Genomic DNA, 20,781 nt, shown 5'->3' on the forward strand with positions numbered 1-20,781 from the left:
ATCTGTCGGTTTTTTTTTTTGGATAATGATTTCTACCAAAAATTTCATATGATCGATGGATTTCTATTGTGTTTGTTAGAACCGGATCAGTGCGCACGAAAAACAATAAAATCATCCATACAAATGATTTTGTTAAAAACGGCAGCAGACAAAACAGATATAATATCTAAATTGGATTAAAAGGTTTACGATATCGAATGGAATTTGTGCTTTATTCTCTTTTCAAGCATGATAAATTATTAATGCAATCTGCATAATCTTTTGAATCAATTTGTATGCATTTCGATTGATATGCGATTGATGATTTGATAAATTCATCCTGACACACCCGATTCTAGCGTATTCTTGTTTTCATCCATATTTGTTTTTTCATTCAATCTGATTGAAATCGTTGAAAAAAAAAACTCCAGAAACGCAAATTTATTTCAATGTTGCCATACAAACCTTTGAACACTGGATGCCATTTAAATGAACCGTTTGGAGCAACTTTTGAAGAAGAGAAAAATAAAATAAAATATTCATTTCTTCTAAATTGGCCGAAAAAAAGTCTTTGTTTTTTATTAAATCAGATTCTAATGACTAATTTACAAATGATTACTCTAGAATTAATAGAATTGAAATAAACTAATGCACTTTTTTAAGGTTGCGTCCAAAGACTCGAATTTTCAATTCGTATCAAAACAGCTGAACTTCAATGTAAATTTATTTTAACGAGAGAAAAAAGGGTTAATTGTTTATTACAATTGGAAATGTAATTGAGTAACTGAATAAGAAATAGAGCGTTAATATGAACAATAAAAGGATTGTTTTCATTCGGCAGTATGTTGCAATTGAATGTGACACTTTAAATGGAATGAAAATGTGCAAGGTTTTAGGGGTAGGATAAACACCATAAATCTGGTATGATCAAATAAGTGCGGTGGATGAGTATGGATGGTGGGGAGTGTTCATATTAGTACGATCTGTATTCTTGGTAATATTCGATTTATAATCGAATCATCTTCATATTTTCTCAGTTATCACAAAAATTATCTCTCACTCGATTTTGTTACTTAAGCCTTAAATTATCGATTTTCAATTCCGATGTATGTATGTGTATGAATGGTGTATGTATGGCAAGGTGCACACCGTCGATTTAGATTAGCTACATTTATTCTTAAGCAGTTCGATACATTTAGATCAGATTGCGCTCTTTCAAGCTGTTCAAATGCTTTTGAATGGATTTATGGATGTGGTCTCCCTGTAGAAAAACAAAGAACTGAATTACTATACGAATTTCAACGAATCGAATGCTTTTATGGTACTGACCTTTGGAACAAATCCTTGTTCGCCAGCTTCATATTCAACGCGATAGACTTTGCCATCGTCACCGACATATTGATACCAGCCAATACCGCTGGTGCCTTCCTTTTCTTTTCCGCTCACTTTTCCAGCTTCTTGTGCAAAGATTTTGTTCTCAGTTTCGAAACTAAATCATGATTTAACAAACAAAAAATAGGTACATGTTTATAATATTCATTTTTTTTAAAATCACATTTGATGTGAATACGGGAAACTCCATTCAAAATTAATTTTCAAAATGTCTAGTGTAGATGCTCTGCTCACAATATAACTTACAAGTAATCGTATTTCTTTTGTTGTTTATTCTCTTCTTGTCGAATGATTCTCCATTTGCCTTCGTCATCGTAGCGTGTACGTGGTCGGGTTGGACGTGCCGTGGTTGTTGTTGATGTGATTTCAATTGTTTTTGGCTGTGAATGAAATAGGGATCGTTTTTTTCTACTGTTCAAACTGTCACCGGTTAAGATAGTGGTGCTATCAAAGAATGAAGAAGTCGCATCGGTAGTGGTTGGTGTGTCAAGAAGAAGATTGGTTTCGGTATCGGTTGATTCGGGAAATTTTGGAGAGGATGGTAATAATGGTATATTTGGAAATCCGTAAACAAGTGGAATTTCAGGCTTTGGAATCTCGTATCCTTGTTCATTGTACGGATGATATTCACTGGAGCTACTTACGTGTTCGTAGTCACTGCATTGGATGAGAATGGCACGCACAAGACACCGATAAAGAAACATAAGACACGAATGAATACAAAGTTGAAACAAATGTTTACATATTTAATGGCGTTTTTTTATTCTTAATTTCAAACCAAAATTCATATTCTTTAAAATTCGCAACGTTACAAATAAAAAAAAATTGAATATAAAGCCGAATTTTTATAAACTTGTTTTTTCCGGCCAAACCTTTTACTAAAAATAAATCGATTTTTGGCACCTGAAACCATATGTACTGGCTTCATTGTGAATACAAATTGTTAAATTTCTGCTACAAACAAAATCACTTGAAAAACTGATACGAAATCACATAATCGTTTGTATGCTAATGCTGTTTTGACACGATTTTTTTTGTGCAGCAATGTGGTTTGACTGTGATCGCACGACGTATCGAAGGTGTGTATATTTCAAATTGGTGATGTCTTTCATCTACGACTCAACCAACTTAAATCGCATCGTTTCAATCGAATCAAAAATGTGAGCATAAAGCTTAATAGACTAAAGCTGTCCATTATGCGAAAAGCCAAAGGAGATAATATAGTGAATGTAGACACTGATATGGCCATCTCTATGTTATTGAAATGGATAGCATTTCGTAAACAAGGGAATACCGATGTGTACATAGATAGTCGCATTGTAGTTCCTAGCGTTTGAAAATCCCCTAGCAATTTTACTTATGAGAACGTACGTTTGCACAAGATATTATGAACTTTTGTAGAAAATATCTTTGATTTGTTGGGACTTTGTGAGCCACATTTTCTCCCGAAGGAGTGCTCCCGACGTTATCGATTTTAATCTGAATCTCTTATCAATTTTTGTACCGGGTACTTTTACACAAGATTGAATCGTTTTTCGCCTGAGATCTCCCATCGATTTTGGCCTTGTCTCCCCAAAGTTACACCAGTGCCAGAACCTATTGATGTGCACTTTGAAATTCATGGCCAAAAAATTACTTTCGCAAATACGCAACACAGACTCCATTTACTTTGTATGTTGCATTTTTAGAAAAACCATCTTTTGCTCACGATTTTCAATATCCACTCCCACTTTTATTCTCAACAAACCATTTGAATTCATATCGAGTTACTTTGACTTTCTTGTAAAGCGTCTGTTACCACATAATTTACTATCGTTAGATGGCATTAGTTTCAGTTTCATCAATTTGTTTTCTCGTCATTCGTAATGCTTGCCATACGAAAAACCAATTCGTATTCAACAACGTGCGTATATTGAAAAAAAAGGCAAATACCGATTGAATTGATTATCGACTTCATTTTAACAAAATTTTATTTCATACACGACACATTTTACTATCGCATATGTGTTTGTTGAGAAATATTTCAAACATAAAGAGATTATATTCGCTCATATTATCCTCAAAACGAATCAGTTTGAAATGACGGAAAAAAGGTTTCCATTGTATAAACCAGAAACATCAACTACAATTGAATGGAATTCAATGTCATTCATGTTAAACAGCAGCGCAATGTTCCGAATTGAGGAAAAAGGTAACATTTTGAATTGTTACCACCGTTTTGTTCGTTGTCAGCAGCTATAAAAACCGAAATGATTTTGCCAATTTCACCCGAAGCCATTTGAATAAATATACCAAGCAATCTTTTAAATATTCAATCGAGTTCCTTAAGAATTAATGATAATTCAGTTGAAATACTATCAGGTCGTGAATCTGAATTCAATGGAAATTCAATATTACGATTTGTATCGACAGCGGAATAACTATTTTGTTCACAATTTAAATATGATACGTGCTCCGACATTGTTATTATATGTCAAATAAGAAACTTGCACCAAAAATAACAAAACCATATCGCATTTGAGTATCAAGCTTTTATTGTTTGTCTGCAGCAATCAGAAGTCAAACATTGAACCCCAAATATCGAATGAATCATTGTAATGTAGATTGCGAAATGTAAACTCCAAACTCTTTATTTACTTTGCCCATAAAAGAAACGGAAACTTTTTGTTTCGAAACAAAACTTACCCGTCGTGAATGTATGGAACTCCTTCATGCAAATATGGATTTGGCATGTGATCATATGGTCCATATCCGCCGGTGTATGGAATGTGAACATGCACATATCTTCCCAATTCACGTCTATCATGTACATGATGGTATGTTCGGTCATTCATTGGTATATATTTTCCTAAATTTTATTTCAATCGCCAATTCACAATTTACAAGTTGGTTGGAAAGTTGAAAGTGCCATTATGAGTTGATGGTGTGTGTGTGTGTGTGTGTTTTTGAAACAAAAAATAAATAAATAAAAGAAGAGAAAAAAATCGAATGCAAAACAAATTAGCAATAACTATGGATGTAAACAAGTCAAAAAGAAATATTTTTGTGATATCATTAGAATGCATTTAAAATATTTTTTTGAACAGATAACGATGTGCGCTAAAATCACAAAATAAATTGCCTTGATCGTCGCGCATAAATAAATGTGCAAGCAAAAGTGAGTGGGCAAAAGGGGGAAACAAACAACCACAAATGCGCGCAAAACAATTTCAAATTGGTTATTGATCGCGGGTACAACCGATGGCAAAAAAAGGTGTGATATCATTTGAATAAGATGTCGAGCGCGCGATAAATCAATTAGGAAATGGAATTTCATTCCCATAATTGTATCGTAAGCTCATGCATTGCTGGCATTTAATAGCGAATTCATATAAATTGTTGTTGTTGTTATTGTGATTAACACGTAAATTGTTGAAATTTTGCATCCGAAATAAGTAAATATTGGCCACAATAATAATTAATTCAATCAATGTGGACGAACGTATGAGCGACAAATAAAAACAAAAACAAAAAAAAAATATGTGTAGAATTTGAGCATCAGCAGCTCAATCGATTTGTGTCGTAGAAAATTTATGAGTCAAGTTTTTTTTGCGTCGTCTGCTCCGTTTTGATGTGTCACCTGCCATCCGTCACGGGTGTTATCATATAGATTCTTTTTCGATTTCTTTTTATTCGAATGGGTAACGCGTCGACTTTTTGAATGGATTCGTAAAACGAGTAAACAAACCCCCGGCCCCATTTGGCCATTTTGTATATTTTGTTGTTGGTCTCGCCGTCTGATGACAGATCCTTTTCGATATTCATACTCAGCCGAAGAATGAAAGTCGTCATATCTTTATGTTATTTTCTTTTCTTTGTTCTCTCTCTGTGTTTTTTTTTTTGTTGCTCGAAAATCACTTACCATCAGCGGCGCGTCGGAAGAACACTTTGGAATGGTTGACACATTCAGTGAATGTGAATGAATAAAAAAAGAGAAATAGAATTTTTCGATTATTATTATTGAATATGGCCATTTATATTTGGAGTAAAAGAAGGTTAAAGAATTGTTCGCTTTTGCCATATCATTTGTTTGCGAATTTTGTTGATAGGGAAGAGGGCCAATAGATACAGCACGAATTACGTCGATTGTAGATTTAGTGCAATGTACCCGCTGGCATAGAACATGCGGAGCAACCAATTTATCAAAGTGCGCAAAAAAAAAACGGTTTTTTCTCCTTGTTGTGTTTGTTTGCTTACTTCGTTCGAATAAACTACATATAACGTATAAAAAAAGTCTACACACAAAAAAATGTTCACATAATATGAGATGAATTATGAATATGAATATATTTTCAAGCTTGATGACAGAGAAAAAAAAGAAAGAGAAAGCCACAAAGAAACAAAAATTTTTTTTGGAGAGAATATTCAAATGTACAAATCACACAAAGCACGTATTTTCAACTTCTTAAGATGTCATTCATTCGATTGTAGTTTTTCTTTGATCATGCTTTAGAAGACTTTGTTCCTTTTTTCTCTCCTCATAATATGGAGCAAATTATCAAAAGAATAGCCAAAAGATTATATGTTTACAGGTGACAAAAATAGTGTCACTAGTAATCAAATACAGAAATAAAAGGTGAATATCAATAAAAAAAAAAATAGATCCCGCATTCGTGCACACACCCACACACACACGACGGTATTTTATGAGAACAAAAAATGAGATACAGAAAAAGAAAAAGAAAAGTTCTTCTGATTTCGCATTTCCTCTGAAAATGACCCTTTTTGATTTCAGCAAACTCTTTGAAATCGCACACCAACGCACATAATCGAGAAATAGAGAAGAAGTTAGGAATATTTGAAATAGTGATAAAATACGTTGAAGCATTTTTTTGTTCATTTCAATGCGTAATATTATTCTTGGAAGGTAGCATACTTTCAGTGAAATGTAATCTAAAAATACAGACGAGTTTATATTCGAAAATTCTATAAATATTGACATCTCTTTTTATTCAACTATTTTCTTGTCATTCATATCAATTGACAATGTGTGTATGTGTGTATGTGCCACAGACACTATGAGTTTCTTCTTTTCCGGTATCAATTTCCACGGGAAAAATGTGTGTTTCAATTTTCTTGTTTTCATTCAGAATTCGATTTGCGACGATGATGATACTCATATTGGTAAGAAGGCGAGCATTTTCGATAAAGTTGTCTACATTGATAAAACCATTTCCAATATGAATAATTTTATTTCCTCTCGTTTATTTTGCCACACATTTGTTTGAAGTAAAACATGATTACATATACTGTGGCATATTTTCAACGCTTTTGAATCATCAAAATGGTTTTGAATGATAGACATATTGGACAATATTTGTGAAATGTGAATAACGCAAAAAATGAACACTTTGACAATAGCATCGTCAACAAATGTTGAACGTATATTCTCAAAAAAAAAAACTGAATTCCGTTCAAATAAATGGTGTACCGTCATGATGAAAAAGTAGTGTCTCAATTGCAATTTTCAGTGAAAAACAAATTGATTGCTCGAAACCATATTTACGGGTTGTTTATTGGAAATTCGCTATTTGTATTATTATTGAAATGAAATCGAAATAATAAAGTCATATTGACAGCGGTACTTCTTTGACCCAACAAACGGCAAAATGGTTGCCTTTATTAAGTTTGTCGAAGCCAATTTTGAATAGAGAAAAACACTCCATTTCGAAAATAAGTAACGATATTTTTCCAACGATTTTTAAAAATATATACACGCACCAGTTCAGCCCAAATAAACGATTTTTTTTTGCGACTGGGCTGAGTTAGTACGTGCTTTGAGACTTGAAATGGTTTCCATCTCTTTCTATCGCATGCTAAACAACATTCATTGTCCTGAATACTAATTTTAGTGGCACGTATCTTTTGAGTATTTTCATCATCAAACAACCGGCCAATGTCTTAGTTCCCCCGTTCATTTCAGTCGATTACACAATAATGACCAAATATTCCGGTTGACGTGTATATGAAGAAAAATCTCTTGAATAAATGTGGAAAAATGCCCATTAATTGATGCGCACAACACAACGGATGTGAGTTGAATGAAAACGAAATCATTTTTGTTCATGCATTTGTCTCAGTTCACATCTGAATGGGTTATAATTTAGCTTTATTGTGATACGTCAAGTACAATTCCTTTTTTTCTTCTCTTTATTGTTTGTCTTTCATTCACTCATGCTTACGCTTACGCTCACGAATTGCATCAAAGTGTGAATGCAAAGAAAATGACTCACATACGAAAAGTCTTGGGTCGAATATTACGTCTTAACGATGATGAATGATTATGATGGTGTTGACGGGTTTCGTTTATGAAGGAAGCACTCTTTCTCTGAGCACAATGCACTTTGTTGTATCGTGTGTATTGTGAACTATGAGACAAATTGTGTGTGTGTGTGTGTCAAATTATGAGCACGTTCAATTTTTCGTTGTCATCATTTAACCAAACAAATTTGAACTGACAAAACTTCTATGTGCGGTCAATTTGGCAAGTTGATTGCTTTCGACAATCATTAAATATAAATAATAAACGAACATTAATTTGCAATGGGACCAAGCAATTTATTATTAGCTTTGTTCTTGCTTTCTCACTCTTTCTTTCTTTTATTTATTTATTCTTCTTTTTTTGATATCTCAAATTTGATTCATCTTTTATTGTTAAGACAAACTTAAGTTAAATAATTCGTGATTTCTCTATTAATTGACGGATATTTTTGTTCATTTCAAAAACGATATTGAATTGTCTGCTATTAGAGATTTTTTTTCTAAATCTATCTCTGTTTCTTTTCGATTACTAAACGAAAAGTGATTTTATTTTTAATTACCAAAGCCTCGGCGCTTGTCATCGTTTCTCGTACGCTTCCTTGTTATAAATTTTGCCAGAGGCTATTTAAAACCATGATATAGCCAGAGAAATAGAAAAAAAATAGCATATACAATCTAACAATTAAAAAAAGGCAATTGAGGGAGATTTCATTTCCGCCTGGGAATTGTGAGCGATAAAATCGATTTATATATGAGTTTTTATTACCTTTATAATCGGTTCTTTTCGGTTTAAGTCTATAATCCTCTCCATAGAGAGGGCAATAATAACAACAACAAAATATACATCCGCATACGAATATTTTGTATAAAAAAGAATTGAAAGCATGTGTACTTTTGGGCTCATGTATCATCACTGAGAATAGAGGATAAAAATCCAACAAAGCTTTGATGAAAAAATCATAAGAGTCTTCATTTGAACATGCTTTGAATCGTTTCAGTTTTTTTTTCTGAGCATACACATTCAACGAGAGAAAATCATAAACGACATTTTTCTCTCCATCGAAACGAACGTACGTGTTTGTTTGTTGTCTAAATGAACTAAGCTTTGCATATACAGAGACACACATGCACAAAAAAATACTTGAGAATATATGTGTTATGAGAGTATACTTCACTCTAAGCGATTTTTTCTTCTTCTTCGTTTTTTTATGTTTTCGTTCATCCATTTTTGACTATTATTTTAGCAATCGTTTGCACAGCACCATACAAGCTTAGAAAGTTGCGTAAATTTTTAATGAGCTTTTTTACTTTATACATTTTCAATGTCTTTTGTTTCATTTGAAAAATCATCAAGACACAACACAATATATCGCATTACTAATGACGAGCCAATTTTAAAGCAATTGAATATGAGGAAGTGATTTATATGATATATTATACATTATATATTTGAACGACGAAATGTTTATTTGCTATTTGAACATTTTATCGATTTCTAAAGAAACATCATTTCATTTTTTCTACGGCGAATGTCGTCGCAAGTGATGCCGACAGAATAGTCATTTTTCTTTCGTTTTTTTTTTCAATCATTTGAAATTCCATTTCGTGTGAATTCATTTGCAAAGCTTCCGCCGATGAAATTAACTTTTTTGTTTCATTCCTATTTCAAGCAACTAGATACGAGGAGCGAAATACGAAAACGAACGTAAATTGAAACAGTGACCCAAAGATTCGCAATTTAGTGGTTGGAACGAGATAGTATGGAAAGCGTAAAATTTAAGTAACATTCTTTCTTCTTTGTTCATATTTGCTTCAGTATGAATCCTTTTTTTCTTTTCGGTGTACAAATGCTTGGCTCTGTTTTTTCTTTTTTTTATGGCACTTGCTCACTCGGTTAAAGTGTTAAAACAAAAGGATTTGATGATAAAGAAAAGATTTACATGGCTAACAAAAATGGTTTTGTACATTTTATATATGAATAGTAACATGAGTGTACAAGTATTGAGTGAATTTCACTGTACAAATGGAAATGGAATGTATAACAAATGAAAATATGTAATATTTGCACAACGAATCCTCAAGAAAAGTATATATACTTTGATTGTGTGTATGTGCATCGTTCGCTTTGAATCGTTTGTGTGTTTCATTTTCGTTTACTTTTCTTTCATTATTATTTGCACACATTTCATCCACTTTGCTTGAATCGTAACAAAAATGTATGAGTAACACTTGGAAGAAGTGCTGTGAGTTGGCATGATCCAGTCGAAATGTCTTGCAAATGATGTACTTAAGTGTGCTTTTTCACAATCCATAGCAAAGGTCGACTTATGATATGCAATGTGATTTGGATGATGTGTCGACAGTGTGTGCAATGCCAAAGAAAAAAAATTGCACAAATTTTCTAAACTGATTTCAAATTATATTATCGACATTTGTCAACTACTTCATGAAAATGGAACTTCAATTCGAATTGGTGTAAGTGATTTTCGAAAGAGTTCTTCACATCAAAGTTGTGTGAATGCCCGCCCACGAAATTCCATTACACATTCCACCAGATTGTTGGCAACAGTGAAGGTAGATTATTTGATTTAAATGTAAATAAATATTAATGTCATTCTGTTTACACTAGTATGCTTCCTTGCCTGTTGCCATCGTGCTCTATCTATTTTATCTCGTTTTATCATTTATTTTGTCTTGCTATTTCATCTCTTGAACACTTTTTTCGACAGACATACGCCAATCAATGTGAATGAATCCGCTTTTTTTATTATGATGGTTTTTTTCTTACACTTTCGTTTCCTTACTATACATTTGCAATTGATGTTTTCGTTTGCTTGATTCAATTAATTTTGAAGCTTTCATATACATTAACTATGTGTGTCACCTGCAATACGAATTTAGAATCCTTTACTTTGTTTAGATAAATCTGTTGGAATTATCATTTGAATGTGTCGAACTATGAAGCGAACGTGTGCAAATCAAAAACATAAATTCAAGATGTCTATGTGCACTTTGCCCTTCACTCTCATCACATTTTTTTCTGTTGCTAGTGTACCTTTGAGCTGAATGTGGATCGCTTTATTTTGATGCATATAAAAGCAAAAAGACCCGTTTTATGTTGAATGAATGACAAAAATACGTGTGAAAATCTCTGTTTCTCTAATAATCGGTCTGTGCTTTTTCAAAAAAACGTTTTATTACAAATCGATTAAAGCAAATCGCCAATCGTTGAAATCATTTTTTTGTTGCTATTTTCTATTCGAAAATATCAGTAGCGGTAGACAAAATAAATTGATTCAATTTAACTGAATGACAATCATTGAACCATTAAAAAAAAACTATCAAAATCGCCATTTGGATAAGTGGCATCAGTTAAAATATCGTTTAATAAATAGTTTGCAAAAAAAAAAACTAAAAGCAAAATCGCTTAAGTGCGACTATACCGATACAAATAAAATTTCAATATCCATTAAAGACTGTCATCTAGGATTTGCCATACATATGTCTATAAATTATGGTTTAAAAATATTTTTGTATATATACAATAAACAAATATCATCATCATGCTTATTAAGAACACCAATATTATTTGCTTGTTTGTTTGCTTGCACGATTCAAAATTGGTGAACGTTGACTCAATGATTTAAAAAAAAGTGATTTGATATACAAAGCGCAAATGCGCATCAAACTACATCGCATGCATATGGGCAACAAAAATAGCAGGATATTGAATAGACCGGAAGAGAATCTTGAAATTGTCAAAGATGATATTTTTGTGAATAATTTTTGGTGGCCAGTTTCATTCTGGGAGTGCCACTAATAGCATCATCGCAATACCATTTCAAGTATAGTGTGTATGAGAAAGACATTGTTGTCCATTAATTGAAATTTATCGATCGATTTATCTATTTCGATGTAGTGACACCGTGCCAAATGTCAACTCAACACCTCACAATTCGAATGCATGCTCTTTTTTCACGCTCTCTCTTTCGCTCTGTATCATGTTTAAATTAAATACGAATAAGCAAGACAATGACCGCGGCGGCTGATTCATCATTTCTATGGTACCATATACAGTCGCGTATATTCTATTGTAAATTCATGCACAAAAATGTTCACTTTTACAAAAGCGCTATAATCTTCGTATTCATTTGGAAAAAATAACAGTAATAATCGACACTTAAAAAATGTCGATGTCGATGGATTTGCCAGTAATTAGAGAAGATTATTACGATAATTCGGCAGCGAATATGAGACACAATAAAATGAAATGAAAGAGCACTTTGAGAATTGCGGCAAAAAAACAACAAACATGGATCTTTTTTTTCTCTCTCTTCAATTTGAAAAATCAAAATTCCAACCGATATGCTTTATCAAATATGCTATGTATTTGAAATGATGCGGTACTACAACGTGAAAAATATGTGCAACGCATTAAAAGATTGTTAATTTTAATGACCACAACATAGGGTTTCATCATGCTACTTTCATGCACAAATGCAATAATTAGCGAATAATTGCAAAATAATAAGCAAACGATTTAAAACAAACTGTCGATTTTCAGGGGTAAAATTATTAGTTGAAAATTATTTTTGAAAAACAAAATCGTTTAAAATAAAACAGACAAAAAATTACGAAAACTGTGACCAAAACGAGATAAGTTATGGTCCGTGTATGTATATGGATAAAATATTTGCTGACAGGCGCGGCCTTTTCACAAACATTGATTTTAAACTAAGTTGGGAAAATTAAGCAAGGTTTTACAAAACACATTTGATAAATTACACTACTAGAAGTGTGAACGTGTGTTGTGTGTGTGTGTATATGAGATAGAGAGAGGGAGCACAGATTGTTTGCTATGTTACTATATATGATTAAAATTGCTAGTTTGAAATGACCACAACACAATTAAATGAGATCCAATTCGAAATAGTCAGATATTGCATTGAGATTTAATGTGTATACCATGAAAATGGAATGAATAATAAAAACTAAATGTGTTGAATTCGAATGAAACTAAACTACATTTCCGCATATAACTACAACATACCTGCATTTTGACTGTACTTTTCGGCATGGTATCTTCCATCGTCTTCGGCATTAACGAGCAACACACTCATCACAAGTGATAGCTAACGATTGGAGAGAAGAAAAAAGGGGAAAACATGGCTTACTTGAAAATAGGTATTATGAAATGGTGGTGAGCACCCATTAAATCAAGAAGAAGTAAAAACACACAGAGAAAAAGAGAAAAGAATATCTGCAACAATGTTGTTGCAATTACTTTAACTCACCGTAACTATAAGCACAGTTGAATTCATTTTGGCTTTTATTTGACTAGTGGGAAAAGAAATAAGTTTGGAAAATTAACACTCGAAGTGATCTACTGGCACTATGAATTTCGCACTGATTCGTTCTAACGTCGTCGTCGTGAACTATCTTTGCGGTAATTCAATTCACCTCGGTTTTTGGCACTTGAACAAAAATTCCGGCGTATGTAAATAAACTTCTTGAAACTTTTACGGTTCACTATGTCTGTGGAATTCTCTTGGCCTCTCTATTGATTGCAATCGCGCTTTTTTGTCTTCTTCGTTTGCAAAACAACAAAGTTTCGGTCCCAAGTCAGCTGTATGAACTATCTTCTTCGAAGTCCTGAAAGGAATTGAATTGATGCGGGACTCTTTTCGTCGTTTTAAATACAAATCTGGTCACCTTCGGAACAGTGCGCGCAAACATACCAAAAGCACCAAATGCATCACCCAACAGAAACGAAAGAGATAAAAAAAAAACAAACAAACAAATAAACAAATAAACATTTCCAAAAGCACCTTAGAATCAAAGTATATCGTATTGGAATGTGTGCGTCCGAAAGAGCAACCAGTTGATTCGGGCAACAGTAATGAGTAAGACGAAAAATGACACCAACCGAAAAAAGTGTTTTTTTTCTTCGCTGTTGATGCTGCGATAAATTTGTTATTAAGTGTGCATTTGTGTGGGTGCATGTGAGCTGTATCATTTTTATGTATATTCCACTCTTTTTCTTTCTCCCATTCTGAACATTGTATTCTGATTCTGACAGGGTCTTTTTTTCATATTTGTATTCACTTTATTTGTTCACAGAGACAAATTTGTGTGAGTGTGTGTGTGTGTGTATGGTAATGTTGGTGTTGCGTTGATGCATTGCCCAAAACAAAAACAGAAAATCAATTCAATCAGAGCATATAAAGCAACTACATGTGTGACAGACAAACGACTACAAATTGCCAAAAAATACAACCGATTCGGTAAAGTTCGCAAGTGACACACAGAACAACAAACAAATACATAAACTGGTCATTATACTCTTTCACATATCCCTCTCAAGAAGCGACAGCACAAAACAAAACCACTAAACAATAATAATAACGAATGAAAAATTTCAGGTGAACAACAACAATAAAAAAATATGTGTATGCATTTTGGCACAAAACACAGCAATAGAGAGAGAGAGAGAAAGAGCAGTGAATGCGAGCAAATGTGCGCGCACGCTATGCCGTTGATTCATCGGCTATGTATTTTGAATAAACATCAGTTGTTGTCGCCAGTTTTCCGCGCGCCAGCCCATTTGATGTCAGCATGCGCCAAAATGAGCTTATGATTACGGAGCCCAGCAGCTACTTTATTACAAATTAATTTTAAATTTGTTAGTTTATCATATACGGTTGCTTAAAATGTGATATTCTTTTGCGGTCTCCTTTTATTGTTATAGCTATCGCTGTAGTTTTTAATTCGACTGCCTCTTAATTGGGATGTTTTCAATTTAGCCTCGGCGAAAATGACCGTTTCGATTCGATTTGATCCTCTGATCAAATGGCATATTTTAAAAACAAAACAAATGACATTTGAATATGTGACCACTAGCACCGCTGTGCAAAGACACTCGAATTTAGCAAAAAATAATTTCGCCCAACAGTCAAAGAACACCATCAATTCCGAAAATCCACACGCATATCGATTTTTATACATAAACGATTTTAATGTGTGTGCACTTCAGTTTTTTTTATTTGCATCCATTCATTTTGCTCTCTCAATTACTTTATTTCACATTACGACACGAACAAAGTAGCGAGAAGATTTAAAGACGGAAAAGCGGTTCACTTAAATCAATAACGATTGCATTCGATTTATCATAATCTCCAAAGATCATTAGAGGGGAAATATTCATTTTCTACGCACGTAAACGTTTTACGGTTGGAGCATAAAAAGCTGCAACTACATTATTGTATCGAACACACAAACACAAAATGAATGTTTATCCTTGAAATTGGTTAAGGAAATCTCAACGAAATGATTTTCCCCATTGGTTAAATGGAATCAAATGCAGATGTTTGCAAAAAATGACATGGAATACAAAGAGAGGAAGAAAAAGAAGCTGTGAAAAATGCATTTAATTTTGCAAAGATTATCGACCAACTCATTACGATGATTTATTACAATCGAATGACAAATTTAAGCGGACATGTGTATACCCTTTTCAGTTTTAAATTCAAAATGACACAATGTCGAAAGTGTTAAAAAAAGAATACAAAACATTTTTGGAACTAAGATGCCGCCTGTCTAATGTTATTCCAAGTTCAATGATTTTGTTCGAGAGTATCACGATCGTAAATTTTTTTTTTGGACAAATAATATACAAACAAAAACGTTGCTAATCAAATTTTCACATGAAATGACAAAAAATTAAATTCAAGTTCAAAAATTGATTAATATTTTTTGTTATAAAAGAAAAATGCGATTTTTACTTCATATGGGCGACTTTTTGTCACCGGAAACGTTTTTCACAGAGTCATAATCACCACAAATCAAATGAATATACGATTGCAAGTGGCGGTCTTAATTTTGATGATTTTTTTCTTTCTTGGTTAGTCTTTCGAGAACTTGCTCGATAGCATTTAATTTACAATTAAATTGTGCATAATTGAAAGGTTATTGGCTTTTACCATGCAACTCCAGTGCATTGATCTCGATCCGTGTTTCTTGTTTTCTTATAAATTTTTTTACGGCTCATCTCTTGGCTCATCGCGTGCGCGATGGACTCGCATTTCTCGGAATTTCGTTTATAAAAAAAATCTACCTTCCTTGTATAAACGTTATTTTGTTAACATTACTCAACCGTAGGTATTTTTGGACATTGAACAGATGCCATGTGATACATTGTGTGTATGTGCACAAAATTGATCGCGGTTCTGATAAAAGAACGAGCCTCTACCACTTGAAAACAAATTAATTATTTTTCTTCGTCGTCGTCTTTAGAGTTTTGTGTTGTTCTTTTTGGTTTCGACAGATTTGCATTTATTTTGTTTGGCATTCTTGACAAACATATTATTTGTCTGCATATTTACTTCAAATACAATTTCAAATACAAAAATGAAGAATGTGTCAAAGAGTATGGCAGTACACAAAAATGAAATGAGCCACTTCAGAAAAATGCCAGTAAAAATAGACGCGGCATATAATCATCCGGTTTATTTTGTTGAAAATTAGCGCACTAATTTATCTATTCTATATTTGATGTTTGAATGAAGAAGAAGAAAAAAAAATTTGAAAATGACATTTGATTTTATTTGTTTGCATTTTTTATTACTTGCGATCTTTTCATTGTTCCCGCTCCATTTTAACAATGTAATCGCATCGTTTGAGCGCGACAAAAATGTAGTTTTAATGTCCAAAAAATGTTGGTTTTTATTTAACTATAAATTCTCAGTAAACTGACTTCACCCATTTTTGAATGTGTGGATTTTTTCGCTTTTTGTTCTGATTTTTCGTGTTTCTTTTGGTCGTTCGATATGGTTCATACCGATGTGATATCGCATTTAATCTTATTTATGACTTTAAATGTCTCCATTTAGATTTCGTTTTTGTGTATTTAGACCAATTCTAATAATGATGGCGGCTACCAAAAAAACACTCACACAAAACATTTGAAATCGAGTATTGAAAGTGACAGCGATCAAGAGAGAGAGAGAGAGAGAGAGAGAGAGAACACATAAAAAATAACCCATCGAAAACAAAAGCCAATAATCGCGTTAAATCTGTTTCGTCGCGGTTATCTAATAAAGGCTTGCGCTAAATGACCATATTTTTGATTATGCATTGAGATAACATGACGTGAGCTGAAGAGGAATGTTCCAAAAAAAATTTTTTGTATACGAAACAACGGAGACAACGGTTTATTCCATATAGGCGAGGTGCGCACATAAAAAAGGATATTCAATGACAACAGGTGATTGTTGTAGGTGGTATTATGCTTGCAATTTACCAACTAAACACTTTATTGAAATGACTAACGATGAAAAAATGTGGATTTTTACGTGTGAAGGCCGGACGTAAGTCGTCGCACATCAACCGTACATTGATTATTGATGAAATTTACGTCGCAGCCATCAAACAACGAGTAATAAAGTTGATTATTTTGACAGTAATTAGTATTTTTTTCGATATTGTGGAGGATCTCGCGTCAATCTTATAATTTAGAGATAAACTCTATCAATTTATGTGGTAGCTTAATTGATTGGTGCTTGTTTATTTTTTTATTGTTTTTTTATTAAAAGGTGAAGATCCTTACACCGATAATTTACATTTTTACTAAGAAATAAATGTTTGTCGTCTGAATCCGTTTGAGTCAGTCTTGTATTTTTTTGGCATTTCCTTTGTTTTAAATTCATAGATAAGGTAGAGTAAATCCAAATTTACATGACATATTGTCGTCTTTTTGCTTATCGTATTAGTGCACTCAACTCGTAAGACAATACAAACGGTCGCCAACAACATTTTATATTCATGACTGTATCATAGTGAATGGAACAGCTACCGTGAGTTGTGAGCAGCATTTTTTCGACATTCAAATGGATTCCAATTCACTTTTTTATTCTTCTTTGGATTGATTTAGTAACATAGAAAATATTGGATTTTTTTTTTCGGAAATGACATCAACTTGATTGTTTACGTACATTCATCTAATTTTTGTGTCAATCGAATGACAGCAATACAAGATATGCGTTTTAATGTGTGATGTGAATACTGGTATCATCACACCAGCTAAAAGCTATTGTTAGCATTCACTGTATTCCTGTGTCATGACAATTGCCGTTTGTTTTTTTCTCAGCATGAATCTGTCATATACATACTAACGTCAATAACAACAGTCACGCAGGGGATCAATAGCCGATAAAGGATTCACATATGGAAAATTTCTTATTCGGTTTTTGTTTCTTTCCGTTGTTTTCTTGCTCTCTATCTTTCTCTCAAAGAATGTGATTTTTTTTTTTTCAAATTGAATAGATCGATGAGAGTATTGAAACTTATTAAAACTTGTTTGATTATAAAACTGGAGCTGATATTTTGATTTGATATGTATAAACAAAGTAAATTATTATTGTATTTTAATGAGTTGATTTGATGTTCTGGTACTCGTAAAAAAAACTGATTCCACATGCCGTAGTTAACTTGAAAAATATTGTGTGGAGCCAATGGAATTTCGTCAGTCTGACGATGATGCTATTTTTTTAGTTATAATTAAATTTGTGAGGAATTTAAAGAAAAAATATACATGAATCAAATTTTTTTTCGTCTTTATTCTCTGAACTGTTATTGGTACCGTAGAAGTGCGTGATTCACTCACTAGTTAGAATGCAATTTAATTATATTTGAAGTGCCGGTATATTTTAATTGAGCGAAATATTTGGCGACATTTTAAATAAGATGTGTTTTGATTTCAGATCAAAACGGGATCAATACATTTTTACTTTTAAAAAAATCCGCATACATAAAATACAAAACAGCAGCGTGCGGAGTGTAGTAGTGAATTCATTTGAAATTCAAAGAAAGACAAAGACAGGTTTCTGATGAGGAACATGTATTTAATTACTCTAAAGCATTTGCTCAATATGCAAGTTTTTTTCTCGATTTTTTTTCCTCGTTCAAATGGCTTGTATTTTTATCGAAATGGAATTGCTTCACATTCGATATAATATATTAAATATTAATGAAGAGTGAATTTTTGTTTTTTCCACAAAAGCGGATGTGTTATTTTCGACGAAATACAATCAGAGCGAGAGAACAAAAAAAAAACCACACAACATTCAAATGCTTGTAAAGCAGTAAATTAATGTGGAATTCCAACATCCAAAGTACCGGTGAATTAAATCTCATTGGCACCGGCGACAATTGCCGGCGACACACCGACAGCCAAACGATTCGAATAAAAAAAATACCAAATTCTTTTTTGGCGCCAATTACTTTACATTATAAGTTGTTTACGTCACGAGAGTGTTCGTTTGCATGGGCATTTCTTTCTTTATGTCGCAAAAACGAGAATCAACTGATTCTTGATCGAAAAAATGGAAACTAATGAAAGAGCAACAAGAAAAAAAATGTCGCGACGAAAAAATATCGATGGCAAATATTTTGGCTATAAATTATGCGCACTTTTATCGTTCGATCATGAGTTATCCTCCCTATCATTGCACAATGAGGATTTCTTATCCTTATTATGCTCACCTCTGAATATGGGAATAGTAATTTATGGTGTTGTTGATTGTGTAGAATACACGTGTTTATTTTCGGCAGTTGTTTTTTTTGTAAATGTGCACCATGTGACGTGATCAATTTCAATGTTTAATCGATGACTAAAAAAAACCCACAAGAGAGAGATTTTAGTGTTTGAGTGTGTTGAATGCTTTTTCAAACATTCTTTTCGCTTATATCGATCGGCGTATCTGGATTCAACAACACTATCTCCAATGAAATTAATGATCGCATTTCAGCATTTACCAAACGCAGCTATTTTTCATTTTTACTAACTGGTCATTCACTTTGGCATTTTTCAACCAAATAACAAGATTCATCTCGTTCCATAAGCCGATTTAAATGTACTTTTTTTGTTATTTCTCTCTCTGTTCCTCTATTGCTCTGACTCGCTGTATTCATTTCTTATTTTCGCTTACTTGCGTTGTGCATTATTTTATATTTTTGATTTCATATTTAAAACACCGTTAGTCAATTTAATTCACAGCACGGCAATTATTATATATCGTAACGTTTTTCGAATCATTTATTTGTGCCAAGATTTTGTTCGAATTCGTTTATCATTTTAAAAACGGGTATTTCGTCATTGTTGTTATCGTCGTGCTCGTCGTGGATATAAGAAGTGATCGAAAATAAACGATCATGATGCGCAAGTCGTATAAAATTTGGAGTGATAATCGTTTGGAGCTTCTGTTTTCTTTTTGCACCACCACGTGCTCACTCAAATATATATAACATTCGAATGCGCATGGAATCGATGTTGTTTTTGGATGCCAGGATACACAGTCAAATTCGAACAAAAAGCCACTCAAACATTTTCGGATTAATTTCGAATGGATGTCGTGGAGCGGACAATACGACTAAAAATAAATGTGTGCTCAAATAAAGACATAAATTTTAGTCTTTTGAATGGTTAAAAGTCAGTAACTCACAAAAACGTATTTTCAAAGTTTCCAACAATTATTTGATTGTATTCAAACGGAACTCACGATGGAATTTTTCGATCGTTAAAATTAGTCAATCACAAGAATAAAAAATATGTCTTACCTATAATAAGAATAAAAAGCGAGATAAAAACAAAATAACGAATGAACTACAAACAACGATTGATAAATGAAGCAGTCTACTAGGTGAGCTTAAGAATGTTATTATATTTATCGTGTTCCACAGTTTAATAACGACTAATACGATCAAATGCCGATAATCGAGTTGAAATCCAACTTTCCGCAAAAATATGCCGTCTACATTGTTTGTGTCTCTTTTTAATTCGGAATTAACGCGCGTTTTGCAAATATATAAGACATTTTTCCTTGATGTGTCATTGGCATTGAGCGAAACACGATGCACTACTACAAAGCGTCACAAATCGAATGTAATCACTGACAAAAGTGAAATGCACATTCTCATATCAATAGCGCAATTATTTCTATCGGTATGACACTACATCCCAAAAGAAAAAATAAAGAAATCCCATTTATTCATTCTTTTTATGAGCATGACTATTACTGAAAACAATGTTGATTGTTAATGATTCGTTTTTTTTCT

At 32.8% G+C, this 20,781-nt stretch overlaps 1 protein-coding gene across 4 annotated transcripts; it reads right to left on the reverse strand.

The window, feature by feature from the left end:
• Window positions 1-540: 540 nt before the first annotated feature.
• Window positions 541-20,414, reverse strand: LOC116352146. Of its 4 annotated transcripts, none has more exons than XM_031784494.1 (9): window positions 20,284-20,414; window positions 12,966-13,383; window positions 12,722-12,803; window positions 5,273-5,296; window positions 4,057-4,219; window positions 2,016-2,028; window positions 1,618-1,751; window positions 1,309-1,468; window positions 541-1,240 (listed from the first exon to the last, which is right to left on the reverse strand). In XM_031784494.1, the coding sequence occupies exons 2-9, from the start codon at window positions 12,990-12,992 to the stop codon at window positions 1,175-1,177; spliced, it is 669 nt and encodes a 222-aa protein (XP_031640354.1). In that variant the 5' UTR covers window positions 12,993-13,383; window positions 20,284-20,414; the 3' UTR covers window positions 541-1,174. The 4 variants fall into 4 exon arrangements, with proteins under 4 accessions (XP_031640354.1, XP_031640352.1, XP_031640351.1 ...); XM_031784492.1 differs by having other exon boundaries at window positions 1,618-2,028; window positions 12,966-13,008; window positions 13,132-13,383; window positions 20,284-20,412; XM_031784491.1 differs by having other exon boundaries at window positions 1,618-2,028; window positions 20,284-20,412.
• Between the last annotated feature and the right edge of the window lie 367 nt (window positions 20,415-20,781).

Source organism: Contarinia nasturtii, unplaced genomic scaffold (genome assembly GCF_009176525.2).
Source record: "Contarinia nasturtii isolate CC-2019 unplaced genomic scaffold, AAFC_CNas_1.1 Cnas_scaffold_187, whole genome shotgun sequence".
NCBI lineage: Eukaryota > Metazoa > Arthropoda > Insecta > Diptera > Cecidomyiidae > Contarinia > Contarinia nasturtii.

What these genes read in the sequence shown, in the direction of transcription:
- LOC116352146 (XM_031784492.1), bottom strand. Translation starts at nt 12,992, where the DNA reads ATGAATTCAACTGTGCTTATAGTTACG. An exon ending in CTTCCGACGCGCCGCTGATG is followed by an intron (nt 4,220 to 5,272) that starts GTAAGTGATTTT and finishes AATAAAATTTAG; the next exon opens with GAAAATATATACCAATGAAT. An exon ending in GTTCCATACATTCACGACGG is followed by an intron (nt 2,029 to 4,056) that starts GTAAGTTTTGTT and finishes CATCCAATGCAG; the next exon opens with TGACTACGAACACGTAAGTA.